The following is a 15,985-nucleotide window of genomic DNA, read 5'->3' on the forward strand; positions in this document are numbered from 1 at the left end:
CTCTCTCCTCCTTCTTGATTTATGTAATCAGCTTCATCGTGTCATTTTTAATTAAAATATGATTCTGAAGAGCAGTATCTAATGGAAAGAATGTTAGCTACATGCACTCTCTCTCTCTCTCTCCTCTCTCTCTCTCTCCTCTTCTTGATTTATATAATCAGTTTTATTCATGCCATTTTTAATTCAAATAGGATTCTGAAGATCAGCATCTTCTGGAAAGGATGTTAGCTACCTGCTCTCTCTCTCTCTCTCTCTCTCTCTCTCTCTCTCTTCTTGATTTATATAATCAGTTTTTATCATGCCATTTTTAATTCAAATAGGATTCTGAAGATCAGCATCTTCTGGAAAGGATGTTAGCTACCTGCTCTCTCTCTCTCTCTCTCTCTCTCTCTCTCTCTCTCTTCTTGATTTATATAATCAGTTTTATCATGCCATTTTTAATTCAAATAGGATTCTGAAGATCAGCATCTTCTGAAAGGAGTTAGCTACCTGCTCTCTCTCCTCTCTCTCTCTCTCTCTCTCCTCTCTTCTTCTTCTTCTTCTTCTTGATTTATTATATCATTTTTATCATGTCATTTTTAATTCAAATATGATTCCTCAGCATCTTCTGAAAAGGATATTAGCTACTCGCTCTCTCTCTCTCTCTCTCTCTCTCTATATATATATATATATATATATTATATATATATATATATATACATACACACACACAAACACACACACACACACACACACACACACATATATATATATATATATATCCATCCATCTTCTTGATTTATTTAATTAATTTCATCCTTTTTTTCCTGTCACAGCCATCTCATATACTAATCACATATTTAAAAATATCCTTCTAAAATCCCCTCTTGTTTCCTTAAGCAAAGTTTTAAAAACTCATTCATTAGACCTCGTGGCTTCTTCAGATCCACGAAAAGTGAAACTGTACGGACCCGTTGTTTAGATCGGTGCATTACCCCAAGCGTGTAGTCGAAAGGAATTGTGACTCAATTCGCTTTCGAGTAGACCGTGACACCTGGACAGGTATACATCACGTGGCAGCAGGCTAACGTCACAGCTTCCCTTCCTACCACTGGGGTAGAAATCATGGGTGTCCAATGTCACAGCTTCCCTTCCTGCCACTAGGGTATAAATCATGGGTTTGCAGCCCCACAGCTTCCCTTCCTACCACTGGGGTAGAAATCATGGGTGTCCAACGTCACAGCTTCCCTTCCTGCCCCTGGGGTAGAAATCATGGGTGTCCAACATGACAGCTTTCCTTCCTGACACTGGGGTAGAAACCATGGGTGCCCAACGTCACAGCTTCCCTTCCTGACACTGGGGTAGAAACCATGGGTGCCCAATGTCACAGCTTCCCTTCCTGACACTGGGGTAGAACTTGTGGGTGTCCAACGTCACAACTTCCCTTCCTGCCACTGGGGTAGAAATCATGGGTGTACAACCCCACAGTTTCCCTTCCTGCCACTAGGGTAGAAGTCATGGGTGTCCAACCCCATAGCGTTCCTTCTTGCCATTGGGGTAGAAATCGTGGGTGTCCAACCCCACAGCTTTTCTTCCTGCCACTGGGGTAGAAGTCATGGGTGTCCATTTTAAATGATTGTTAACTTAAAGGACTCCTTGGTCTATGATTTTTCTTGTTTTCTTTCAAGCTTAAACATCGGAATAGTATCTTAATTTGACATATGTGAAAATTATGAACTCAAGAAGATTCAACTGGATCGACTATTAGTTCTTCATACTCACAATTGAAAGGTCGGACTCTCTTACCTCCTTTATGTTTATTCAACCTTGGACTTGATCCTAATTGAATGACGTGCGTGTTGTCACTTGATCAGGAATGGATATACTTTCATTTTTATATATTCTCTATTAAGGAACACTATGTGTTTGTATCGTCCCTTCTCTTCGGACGTCACAGTACCTGGGGAAATTTGAAACAAGGTACTTACAATTGTAGAGTGTAGACCCCTAGTTTGAAACAAGGTACCTACAATTTGTAGAGTGTAGACTCCTAATTTGAAGCAAGGTAGCTTCAATTTGTAGAGTGCATACTCCTAGTTTGAAACTAGGTACCTATACTTTGTAGAGTATAGACTCCTAGTTTGAAACAAGGTACCTACAATTTGTAGAGTGTAGACTCCTAATTTGAAGCAAGGTAGCTTCAATCTGTAGAGTGCAGACTCCTAGTTTGAAACTAGGTACCTACACTTTGTAGAGTGTAGACTCCTAGTTTGAAACAAGGTACCTACAATTTGTAGAGTGTAGACTCCTAATTTGAAGCAAGGTAGCTTCAATTTGTAGAGTGCAGACTCCTAGTTTGAAACTAGGTACCTACACTTTGTAGAGTGTAGACTCCTAGTTTGAAACAAGGTACTTACAATTTGTAGAGTGTAAACTCCTTGTTTGAAACAAGGTACCTACAATTTGTAGAGTGTAGACCCCTTGTTTGAAACAAGGTACCTACAATTTGTAGAGTGCAGACTCCTAGTTTGAAACATGGTATGTACATTTGTAGAGTTTAGACTCCTACAGAGACCAGTGATAAGAAAGGATGTCCACACGCTGCATATTCCATTGCGAGATGCCGAGATCCCAAGCTCATAACTTCATACGGTGATCAGAGTTGATAGGTTTCCACTGAAACAGTGAGCTAGGGATGGGTCTATCGCAAGGTAGCTCTTAGATACTAACGAGTTTATATACAAACAGTTGAGGGCAACAGTGGCACAGAAATCCAAGCAATGTGAAGTATGCGATGGCAAACTTAAACAGGGTTTTCTATTATCATTGAGGGAGAGAACGAGAGATAAAAATCAATAGCAATACATTGTAGGAGCGTGTTTGAAACTCATGCGGTAGGTATTCAGGTCCGTGGATGCCATTAGCAAGTGGTGTGGTTCTTAGCTGATTAATTTTGGGGGATGTCAATTCCAGTTTATGTATGGATCAGAAACTTGTACTTTAAGACGAAAAGAGGAAGCAAAGCTTGAGAGAACAGAGATGAGAATTGGAAAAAGATGAAATAAGAAGAATGACAGATGTAGTGAAGATTACTGAGATGATAAGAGTGTCACCACTGAGGTGGTGTGGACATATATAAAGATGGAGGGTGGGGAGGGAGTGAGGAGGGCTTGGGAAGAATCTGTAAGGGGGAGAAGATCAAGAGGGAGGCAGAAAATTGGATGGCGAGATAAGGTGAAGGATGATATGGAGAGAAGAGGTTTAGTGGAAGAGGAGGCCTTTGATCGAAGGTATTGGAGAGAGCGCATAAGGCAACCGACCCCTTAATGTAGGGATAACGGTGAGGAAGAAGAAGATAAGGTGAAGGATGATATGGAGAGAAGAGGTTTGGTGGAAGAGGATGCCTTTGATCGAAGGCATTGGAGAGAGCGCATAAGGCAACCGACCCCTTAATTTAGGGATAACAGTGGGGAAGACGAAGAAGAAATCAGGTTTACCATTCATAAGTTCACTCAGAGGAAAATGAACAACTGTTGTTTAAACGTTTATTGCCATTGAGTGGTATAGATATATTCAAGACATGATGCCTTATGTGAATGCGTTCCACTTCACTGTGGCTCTTGTTATTAATGCGAAGAGATCACTCGCTTTCCGTATTCGTCCGAGAATGGTACTTTCACTTTCTGTCCCACTAACTCTCTCAGGATGTCCAGTGCTTTCCAGGAGTCGATGCTTTGAGTCAACAAGATTTTAAATTGTTTTTATTGCATCACGAAATGATTAACATTGAGTATATTTATGTGTTAGGTACTTTACAATATTGATTGGATATACCTGAAAGTATTTTGATATTTTATATAAAACTTTGTTAAAATATTCATTAAATTGCAATAGTAATTCTGTAGGTAAAATTGTATGCACACACACACACACACACACACACACACACACACACACACACATATATATATATATATATATATATGTATATAAATATATGTGTGTGTATACTGGCCATAACGAAGCAAGAGAGTTGTTATAGTAACTGACACATTAAACATTGTAACAAAATCAGAAAAAAAAAATGAATGGAAATTTTTGAAAAGCTAAAGTACTGTATATATCTGGTAACGCTTCTCTCTCTCTCTCTCTCTCTCTCTCTCTCTCTCTCTCTCTCAGTGTTTCGACATGATGGTGACAGTAGGTACTGGAACAACGATTTCCATGACTGGACAATTGTAATTTACGGTTTCCTATCCCCCATTGACACGGATAATTGCCTTACTTTATCTCTCTCTCTCTCTCTCCTCTCTCTCTCTCTCTATATATATATATATATATACATATACAGAGAGAGAGAGAGTATATATATTTATATATGCAGTATATATGCTTATTTTTATATTTGTATTATAAATATTAAGTATACATTTACTATAGGTATATCCATATATACTGTATGTACGGTATATATATATATATATATATATGTGTGTATATATATATATATTTATTTATATATATATATATATATATATTATACTGGGTGTGTTTGTGCGTAAAGAGAGAGCTGATGGCAAAGAGTATTTGCCGAGTATATACAGCAGCTTCCTCTCTTGTAGCGAACTAAATGAAGTAACCTTTTTTTTTCTTTAAAATGTGCATAAAATTTTCTTTTCTCTGCTTGAGTCTTGTTTGTTCCCATAAAATTAAGGTACTGTTTATGATTTTTAATCTTTAATATATAATTATTACTCTATATTGTGTTATCCAACAATACAATACTATTAATTCTTGTTTTATGGAAAATAGAAAAAAAAATAGTTTATTTCACTGTTTCTTGACTTACTGTTTCTTTTATTGCACTGTATAGATTATCTGCAATCCACTATCGAATTCCCGTTAGTGGTCGTGCTTATGCGATTTTACAGATTTCTAGGAAACCCTTTATAAAAGACCTCGCTTATACTGTCCAACATTTCCTTCGCTCTCCTTAATCTTGAGAGATAAGATATGTCATATGAACGCTCATCTGTTTCGTTGTTGTTATTGTTGTTGTTGTTTACGTCAAATGCTTTGTCTGAGTTATTGGAATCATATTAGATTGGGATATAGTTCATGTTATTGTTAAAACTCCAAAGGAGTCAAAGGATTTCATGAGATTGATTGATTGATTGATATAAGGTTTTCTGGCATTCTGATATCTAAGGTCATTGACGCCGATATCATTTATTATTAATAAAGAATAAAACAATATTAAATTCAAACCATAAAAGAAAAGATGTAATTTTAAAAGTTAAATAGCTTTCAGAAGATCTGCTTCTGAAATAAAGCTAAAAGTACCACTAACATGGTAAGACACATCATGTCCAAGAATCTTGGCAAGGATGAACCTGCCATCCTCACCTCGAGCCTCAAACAGATATCTATTTCTTTCACTACTATAAGTGGGTCATTTAGATCCAATTGTGATCATGAATGTCTATTCAAATTGCGTTCGTGCGTAGAAAAGATTTTAGGGTGAAAAAGTGTTTTTCGCGTTGGATCCTTATGTCTTTTGTCTTACTGAGGTGGATTTTTTATTTTATACATTTCTTTTATATTTGAAATTTACTTATTGATATTTTTGTATCAAATTCTTATATACATTGTTTATTAAATCCTTTATTATTATTATTATTATTGAATTATTAAGATGAGAAATTTGTAAGTAAAACATTATTTTTCTCACCTGTATCTTCAATAATTCCTTGAATTTTTTTTTAGTTTTTTTATTAAACCCTGTATTATTATTATTATTTAATTATTAAAATGAAGAATTTGCCAGTAAAAAATATTTTTTTCACCTGTTTCTTTAATAATTCCTTTTATTTTTTTTTAATTTTTTTTTTATTAAACCCTGTATTATTATTATTAAATTATTAAAACTAGAAATTTTCCAGTAAAAAGATTTTTCTCACCTGTTTCTTTAATAATTCCTTTTACCTTTCAGTTTTTTTAGACCCTATATTATTATTAGAATAAGATGTACCAGTAGAAAAATATTTTGCCCACCTGTTTCTTAAATTAATTATTTTCTATTTTAAGTTATGACAGTCATTTATTTATATTGACATCTAATTAATTGTTTCATTTGCAAAATCTTTAATCTCTTTGCAACATTGATTTTTTTGCTCACCTATTTCTTTAATTAATTATTTTCTATTTAGATTTAAGACAGTTATTTATTCATATTAACATCTAATCAATTGTTTCATTTGCAAAATCTTTAATCTCTTTGCAACATTGATTTTTTTGCTCACCTATTTCTTTAATTAATTATTTTCTATATTAATTTATGAAAGTTATTTATTCATATTGACATCTAATTAATTGTTTCATTTGCAAAATCTTTAATCTCTTTGCAACAATGATTTTTTTGCTCACCTATTTCTTCAATTGATTATTTTCTTAATTTATGACAGTTATTTATTTATATTGACATCTAATTAATTTTTTTTTTTTGCAAAATCTTTAATCTCTTTGCAACATTGATTTCATATTTCTTTCCAATCATACTTCACTTAGAATTTTCATCTTGCAGAAATAAATTTTCCCCCATATTTGCAAACGTGAGAAATTTTAGCAAAAACACGAGTCTAATCATCGATATTTTCAGGAAAAACAGAAATACTAATGTGGCCACATTCATATTTATTGCAAACGTTTCGACATTTCTAATGTCGTCATCAGTGCTACCTAAAGTAAAGATAAAAAAGAATATAATTTTAAATGATAAATTACCTATAAGTAAAGAATTATTAAATAATGCATATAAATTGAATAAGAAATCAGTGCTTCTGTTTATTATTATTATTATTATTATTATTATTATTATTATTATTATTATCAAATTCATTATATTATTATTGTTATTATTATTGTTGTTGTTGTTGTTATTGTTATTATTATTATTATTATTATTATTATTATTGAATTTATTATATTATTATTATTATAATTAAAATTATATTATTATTATTATTATTATTATTATTATTATTAATATCATTATTATTAAGATTATTATATTATTATTATTATCATTATTATCATTGTTGTTATTATTATCATTATTATTATTATTATTATTATTATTATTATTATTATTATTATTATTATCATCATTATCATCATCCTGAGAATAAGATCTCCTATATACGTCCCATTTCTCATCGATATATTCTCGCTACAAAATTACCAATGACCGCCGAACAATGACTTTCCGAGAATATAGATTTTGAAATTCTGCCGCCTCTGGCCAGGTATGCGGTGAGCCAATGTTATTGTGAGCAATTGCAACGAAAATAGAAAAAATACGTCTATATATATATTTTGGCCTCGGGGAAGGTCGGCCTTTTGATTATGCACAAAAATGATATAAATTGAGAGAATATAACCACATTTTTTCCCAGCGGGATGAAGCAGCTCTGAGAATTGGCGGGTTTTCGAGGTCAGAGAGCGCCTCGCTATCTTTGTCCAAAATATAGCCTGCCTTGAGAAGAAGAAGAAGAGAGAGAGAGAGAGAGAGAGAGAGAGAGAGAGAGAGGTCAGATTTGGCGGATTTTCGAAGTCAGAGAGCACCTCGCTATCTTTGTCCAAAATATAGCCTGCCTTGAGAAGAAGAACAAGAAGGAGAGAGAGGAGAGAGAGAGAGAGAGAGAGAGGGGGGGGTCAGATTTGCATATATATGCATAAACATACACACACACACACAGACACACACAGACACACACACACACACACATATATATATATATATATATACAGAGTATATATATATATATATATACATGTGTGTGTGAAACCACACATTTTAGATTAGCTTCGAATAACTATTAATCATAATCAAACTGAGTCATTATTTAGTCTAATCTTAGGTAATTCACTGACACTGCATTGATATTTCAGTATCAATCGGAGAGGCAAATGGATTCTCAAAGAGTACCATATCACTGTCATCACTTCATAGTATTTGAACTCTCTCTCTCTTTTTTTTAGTAAATAAATCTAGCCTCCATCTGCTAGATAATTTGGAACATTGACTCCAGAGATCTTCAGAATTTCTCGTACGGAGTTTCTTGTCAGTATATATTAAAAAAGAAAAAAGAAATCAGGGAACTCTTCTGAGGAAAATGATTTCAAGCATTACATGCATATTTCACATTCATTTGCGTTTTAAGACAATTTATTATTATTATTATTATTATTATTATTATTATTATTATTCATTACATGATAAACTAGAGGGGCACTCAGAAGAGCGCAAACCTCCGCCGCGGCAGCTTATTTCTTGACCTTGACCTTGACCTTCGACCTTAACTTGTATTAATTGGCGTGAATTTTCATACCCTCATATATGAACCCAAGTTTGAAGTCTCTGTGACAACGATGTCCAAACTTTTGGCTGATTACGTGAATTGGACATTTTGCTTGACCATGACCTTGACTTTTGACCATGACTTTCCAAAATTTATTAATTTCCAGCTTTTTCCTTAACAAGTTTCATTACTTCTCGATTAAAATCGTGGCCAGGAAACTCTTCACAAACAAACACACACACACACAAACAGGGATTAAAACATAACCTCCTTCCAACTTCGTTGTGGGGAGGTGATAAAAGTATTGACTGACATATGTGAATTAATATAACGAAGATGAATTTGTTCTATTTTTTGCATGACCGTGACCTTAACCTTTGACCATGACTTTCCAAAATTTGAAATCTAATAATTTTCAGCTTTTTACATAACAATTAATCCCTTTAAGTTTCATTACTCTACGATTAAAATTGTGGCCAGGAAACTGTTCACAAACAAACACACACACACAAACAGGGATAAAAACATAACCTCCTTCCAACTTCGTTGGTGGAGGTATTAAAAGTATTGACTGACATTTGTGAACTAATATAACGATCATTTTTTCTCTATTTTCTGCAGAGGTGACCCCGATAAGTGCGACACACACACGCACAAACAGGGATAAAAACATTACCTCCTTCTAACTTCGTTGCGGGGGAGGTAATAAAAGTATTGACTGACATCTGTGAATGAATATAACGAAGATCATTTTTTTCCATTTTCTGCAGAGGTGACCCCGATAAGTGCGACAACTATGGCAACACAGCTCTGCACTGCGCGGCTGCTAGAGGACACATGACATGCGTCTCATTCCTTGTCAACTTTGGCGTCAATATTTGGGCCCTGGACAATGAATTCCACACGGCCAAGGAATTAGCAGCTATGAATAATCGTGATGAGATTCTCCGTTATTTGGATACTATGTCATCAAAGCAGGAACTCTCGGATTCCAAGGTAAGAGAGATAGAGGGAAAAAGCTGTCAGTTTTCAGGAATTTAGAGTATGGGACTGCTATTATTATTATTATTATTATTATTATTATTATTATTATTATTATTATTATTACTAGCCAAGCTACTACCCTAGTTGGAAAAGCAAGATGCTATAAGCCCAAGGACTCCAATAGGGAACTGATAAGGAGCTTTGATTGTTAAATGGCATAAGTTACTGTCACATGGTAACCTACGGATGCATGCACCTCTGTTATTATTATTATTATTACTATTATTATTATTACTACTACTACTTGCTAAGCTACAACCCCAGTTTTAAAAGCAGGATGCTACAAGCCCAGAGGCTCCAACAGGGAAAATAGACCAGTGAGGAAAGGAAAATAAAAACATTTTAAGAAGAGTAAAATATGGTAACATAAATTTCCAGCCAGACAAAAAAAAATACATTTTCTCTTCTCTTTTTTTCCAGCAAGTGGAGAAGCTCAAAGAGAAATCAAAGAAGGATGCAGAGAAGAGAAGGAAAGAATTCGATAAACTCCAGAAGAAAGCGGACAAGAAGAGAGAGCAGGAAAACATAAAACTGCAGAAGGAAAGGGAAAGGATAGAAAAACTAGATGAAAAGCCTCAAGGTACAGTCTGAGAAGTTAATGTCTATGATTTTACATTATCTCTTTGCTCCAGGTGTTCATCTATCATCCTTTTCAAGGATATCTTCTGGTCTTCCTACATGTTCAAACCATCTTGATGTTGAACTGTCAGCTTCTGTCTCTCTGAGCATCATCTCTGTAGTTTTTTTACTTCTGGACATTATTGTTTTCCCACCTCTGGACACCATATAGTTTTCCACTTATGGACAGCATCTCTCTTAGTATTTACACTTCTGGACACCTCTATTTTTTTCACTCTGGACATCATATGTCTAGTTTTTCCACTTCTGGACACCATCTAAGTAGTTTTTCCTCTAATAGACACCCTCTCTAGTTTTTCCACCCTGGACACCATCTCTTTTAGTTTTTCCACCCTGGACACCATCTCTAGTTTTCCTTTTGTGGACACCATCTCTAGTTTTTTTTCACTCAGGACACCATCTCTAGTTTTTTTTTTCACTCAGGACACCATCTCTAGTTTTCACCTTGTGGACACCATCTCTAGTTTTTGTTTCACTCAGGACACCATCTCTAGTTTTCACCTTGTGGACACCATCTCTAGTTTTTTTTTCACTCAGGACACCATCTCTAGTTTTTTTTTCACTCAGGACACCATCTCTAGTTTTCACCATGTGGACACCATCTCTAGTTTTTTTTTTTCACTCAGGACACCATCTCTAGTTTTCACCTTGTGGACACCATCTCTAGTTTTTTTTTCACTCAGGACACCATCTCTAGTTTTCACCTTGTGGACACCATCTCTAGTTTTTTTTTCACTCAGGACACCATCTCTTGTTTTCCACTTGTGGACACCATCTGTAGTTTTCCACTTAAAGACACCATCTCTAGTTTTTTCACTCTGGACACCATCTCTAGTTTTCCACTTGTGGACACCATCTCTAGTTTTCCACTTGTGGACACCATCTCTGGTTTTCCACTTCTGGACACCATCTCTTTTAGTTTTTCCACCCTGGACACCATCTCTTTTAGTTTTTCCACCCTGGACACCATCTCTTTTAGTTTTTCCACCCTGGACACCATCTCTAGTTTTTCCACCCTGGACACCATCTCTTTTAGTTTTTTCACTCTGGACACCATCTCTAGTTTTCCACTTGTGGACACCATCTCTAGTTTTCCACTTAAGGACACCATCTCTAGTTTTTTTCACTCTGGACACCATCTCTGGTTTTCCACTTCTGGACACCATCTCTAGTTTTTCCACCCTGGACACCATCTCTTTTAGTTTTTCCACCCTGGACACCATCTCTAGTTTTCCTTTTGTGGACACCATCTCTAGTTTTTTTTTTTCACTCAGGACACCATCTCTAGTTTTCACCTTGTGGACACCATCTCTAGTTTTTTTTTTCACTCAGGACACCATCTCTAGTTTTCCTTTTGTGGACACCATCTCTAGTTTTTTTTTTCACTCAGGACACCATCTCTAGTTTTCACCTTGTGGACACCATCTCTAGTTTTTTTTTCACTCAGGACACCATCTCTAGTTTTCACCTTGTGGACACCATCTCTAGTTTTTTTTTTCACTCAGGACACCATCTCTTGTTTTCCACTTCTGGACACCATCTGTAGTTTTTTCACTCTGGACACCATCTCTAGTTATCCACTTGTGGACACCATCTCTAGTTTTCCACTTAAGGACACCATCTCTAGTTTTTTCACTCTGGACACCATCTCTGGTTTTCCACTTCTGGACACCATCTCTAGTTTTTCCACCCTGGACACCATCTCTTTTAGTTTTTCCACCCTGGACACCATCTCTAGTTTTCCTTTTGTGGACACCATCTCTAGTTTTTTTTTTCACTCAGGACACCATCTCTAGTTTTCACCTTGTGGACACCATCTCTAGTTTTTTTTTTCACTCAGGACACCATCTCTAGTTTTCACCTTGTGGACACCATCTCTAGTTTTTTTTTTCACTCAGGACACCATCTCTAGTTTTCACCTTGTGGACACCATCTCTAGTTTTTTTTTCACTCAGGACACCATCTCTTGTTTTCCACTTCTGGACACCATCTGTAATTTTTTCACTCTGGACACCATCTCTAGTTTTCCACTTGTGGACACCATCTCTAGTTTTCCACTTCTGGACACCATCTGTAGTTTTTTCACTCTGGACACCATCTCTAGTTTTCCACTTGTGGACACCATCTCTAGTTTTCCACTTAAGGACACCATCTCTAGTTTTTTCACTCTGGACACCATCTCTGGTTTTCCACTTCTGGACACCATCTCTAGTTCTTCCACCCTGGACACCATCTCTTTAGTTTTTCCACCCTGGACACCATCTCTAGTTTTCCATTTGTGGACACCATCTCTAGTTTTCCATTTGTGGACACCATCTCTAGTTTTCCATTTGTGGACACCATCTCTAGTTTTTTTTTTTTCACTCAGGACACCATTCTAGTTTTTTCACTTCTGGACACCATCTCCCCAGTTTTCCATTTCTAGACACCATCTCTCTCCCCATTCCTCTCCCGGCATATGATCTACCAACCAAATTTATAGAAAGACCTTAAACAGATGCAAGTGGAATGACATATTTGAGGCCTTTGTTCTGCAGTGGACTAGTAACAGCTGATGATATATATATATATATATATATAGATAGGTAGATAGATATATTCATATATATACATGTATATATATATATATATATATAGATAGATAGGTAGATAGATATATTCATATGTATATATATATATATATATATTTGAGGCCTTCGTTCTGCAGTGGACTAGTAACAGCTGATGATATATATATATATATATATATATAGATAGATAGATAGATAGATAGATAGATAGATATATATACATGTATGTATATATATATAGATAGTTAGATAAATATATATATATATATATATATATATATAATGTTTTATTTCCTGTCATGCCCAACAGCATTGTCAGACGTATGACTACTCTGTAGTTGGGAGAGGGAGTAGTTAGAAAATGGGGAGTTACAAGGAGTTACAGGGATCTTGGATGTCTCAAAGACTTTTTAGTCCATCCGCAGAGACTCCAATTTTGCTCTTGAGTAGAGCGATTTGGTTTGAACGTTTAGAGAGTTCTTATGATTTAGTCTAACATATTCTTGAACTAGTTTACCTTTACTGTTTACTACATCAGCTGGAAGTCTGTTACATGTATTTGCTATTTTGCATGTAAAGAAATTACCACATTGAGTGGTGTTGTATCTTTTCAATTCCAGTTTGTATCCGTTACCTCTGGACTGATTTCGGCTAAGCGTGAATAGATCGTTTACGATTGAATCTCTGTGTTTGCATATCTGTATACTGTAAATATTTACCCGTAGGTGGACGGGTTGCATACACTAAGAATATTGCAAACCAAAAAACTACATGCCTAAAATTTTCTCTACTTTTCAGCCGGCCGTCGAAAGAGCATTATCGACACCATATCTCGAGGGTCCCTGGCCTTTATCAACGTGCCCAAGAGAGACTCCAAGGTCATCCACAATAACACGGTTAACGCCACGCCCAAGTTTTCCGAACTCACGAATAGTAACAAGAACGGCAGGAAGCCGACGAAGAACATCGGAGGAATCCAGAAGAAAATCGAGAGGAAAAAGATACAAGATGAGACGGCTGCTGGAGACTTTAAGGTACGAGATTCAGTGTTTGGTTGTTATTATTATTATTATTATTATTATTATTATTATTATTATTATTATTATTATTATTATTATTGTCGTTGTTATTATTATTATTATTTATTATTATTGTTGTTGATGTTGTTGTTGTTGTTGTTGTTGTTATTATTAATATTATTATTATTGTTATTACTATTATTATTATAATCATTATTATTATTGTTGTTATTGTTATTATCATTATCAATATTATTATTATCATTATTATTATTATTATTATTATCATCATTTTGTTAATATTATTATTATTTTTATTATTATTATTATTATTATTATTATTATTATTATTATTATTATTATTATTATTACTTGCTAAGCTACAACTTTAGTTGGAAAATCAGAATGCTATAAGCCTGAGGAGCTCCAACAGGGAAAATAGCCCAGTGAGGAAAGGGAATAAGGAAACTACAAGAAAATTAATTAACAATTAATATAAAATATCTTAATAATACTAACATTGAAATAAATATTTCATATATAAACTATGAAAACTTAAAAAAAAACCAGAGGAATAAAGTATAAAAGAAAATGCTTTTATGTTGGACAGGTTAATATAAGTCTCGTTTTATAGTTTATATGTGACATATCTATTTTAATGTTGTTACTTATCTTAAAATATTTTTTTTATTCATTATTTATTATATGTAATTTATTTTCTGTTTCCTTATTTCCTCTCCTCAATGGGCTGCTTTTCCTTTTGGAGCCCCTGTAGCATTCTGCTTTTCTAACCAGTGTTTTGGCTAATAATAATAATAATAATAATAACAACGGCTAGAATACCATATATTAATTGATAATAATAATAATAATAATAATAATGATAATGATAATAATAATAATAACAACAACGGCTAGAATACCATATATTAATTGATAATAATAATAATAATAATAATAATAATAATAATAATAATAATAATAATAATAATAATAATGATAATGATAATAATAACGCCGAGAATACCATATGTGGATTGAACATTATACATATAATAATAATGATAATAATAATAATAATAATAATAATGATAATAATAATAATAATAATAATAATAATTATGTCGAGAATACTTTGCTTCTCTGACCAATGTTGTGGCTTTGCTATCAATAATAATAATAATAATAATAATAATAATAATAATAATAATAATAATAATAATAATAATAATAATAATAATACCATATATGCATTGGACATAATTCATATTCACGTAAAAGATACTTCGAAACTTTTCCTCCCCCATAGGTCCGAGAAATAGAAGCTGACGGGAAAAGGTCAGTTCGTAACCTCTCAGGGCTGAGGAGAGACTCCGAGATCATCTTCGTTCCGAGTGGCAGCACCAGTAGCACAAACAGTAAGAAAAATCAAGTTTATTTCTTTTTTAGGTTTCTTTGAAATCCACTGTGAGAGCTTTTCTTAATGAATAAGCTCTCTGAGGAATATTATTCTCGTGAATATTTATAGTTTTAATGGAGTTTGTGAGACTCATTTTTATTTTCATCTTTTTTTTTTTTTACTTATTTTTTATTTCGATACTGGATTACATTGGGATTTATGGAATTTTTGAAAGTAATTTTTATTTTAACTTTTTTATTTTATTCTGTTATATGCTCAATGCTGAATTATTGTTATTGTTATTATTATTACTACTAGCCAAGCTATAACCCTAGTTGGAAAAGCATGATGCTATAAGCCCAAGGGCTCCAATAGGAGGATAAGCATAAAAATATTTTCTATTTTATGGAAAGTTCATGTCTCAGAGTTTTGTGGCTTCAGTTTTATTTTAAATATACATAATATCACAAATTACGTGTAACAATAACGTAATATCACATGCTATTTTAACAATGCAATATCATATGCTATGTGTAAATATAATTCCCCAATAATATATGGAAGGACACGTCTTAGGCCTTTGTCCTACGGTGGACTATAGTCCATTTCTTTAAGCGAGTCATATTTGCACCGACTCGCAGCGGTGCCCTTTTAGCTCGGAAAAGTTTCCTGGTCGCTGATTGGTTGGACAAGATAATTCTAACCAATCAGCGACCAGGAAACTTTTCCGAGCTAAAAGGGCACCGTTGCGAGTCTGTGCAAATATGACTCGCTAAAAGAAATGGACTATAGTTACGACTGATGATTAGGATGATTCTAGATATACTTGAACTGAATTTGTTTCGAAAGAGAGACCCTTTTCAAACAATATTTTGCTTTGGAAACATTTTTACCGATTATTATTGCCTTTAAGATACGTAAGGAGTCAGCCTCAGAGTACTTTATTTGTATAATAATGTGTTTATAGACTTGTGT

At 34.1% G+C, this 15,985-nt stretch overlaps 2 protein-coding genes across 3 annotated transcripts in view; one reads left to right on the forward strand and one right to left on the reverse strand.

The window, feature by feature from the left end:
- Positions 1-15,985, forward strand: part of Sans (SAM_USH1G_HARP domain-containing protein Sans) — a 202,394-nt gene that overhangs the window by 180,157 nt on the left and 6,252 nt on the right. Inside the window, exons 3-6 of one of the 2 annotated variants that reach the window (XM_068385914.1) lie at positions 9,110-9,335; positions 9,804-9,963; positions 13,391-13,626; positions 14,921-15,029. The exons of the other annotated variant lie outside the window; for it this stretch is intronic. Coding sequence (XP_068242015.1) covers positions 9,110-9,335; positions 9,804-9,963; positions 13,391-13,626; positions 14,921-15,029 — 731 coding nt within the window. The remainder of the gene's footprint in view (positions 1-9,109; positions 9,336-9,803; positions 9,964-13,390; positions 13,627-14,920; positions 15,030-15,985) is intronic. 2 annotated transcript variants of the gene reach the window in all.
- Positions 1-15,985, reverse strand: part of LOC137652477 (pre-mRNA-splicing regulator WTAP-like) — a 140,116-nt gene that overhangs the window by 36,120 nt on the left and 88,011 nt on the right. The window lies entirely within an intron of this gene.

The sequence above is a fragment of the Palaemon carinicauda genome, chromosome 13, assembly GCF_036898095.1.
Source record: "Palaemon carinicauda isolate YSFRI2023 chromosome 13, ASM3689809v2, whole genome shotgun sequence".
Lineage (NCBI taxonomy): Eukaryota > Metazoa > Arthropoda > Malacostraca > Decapoda > Palaemonidae > Palaemon > Palaemon carinicauda.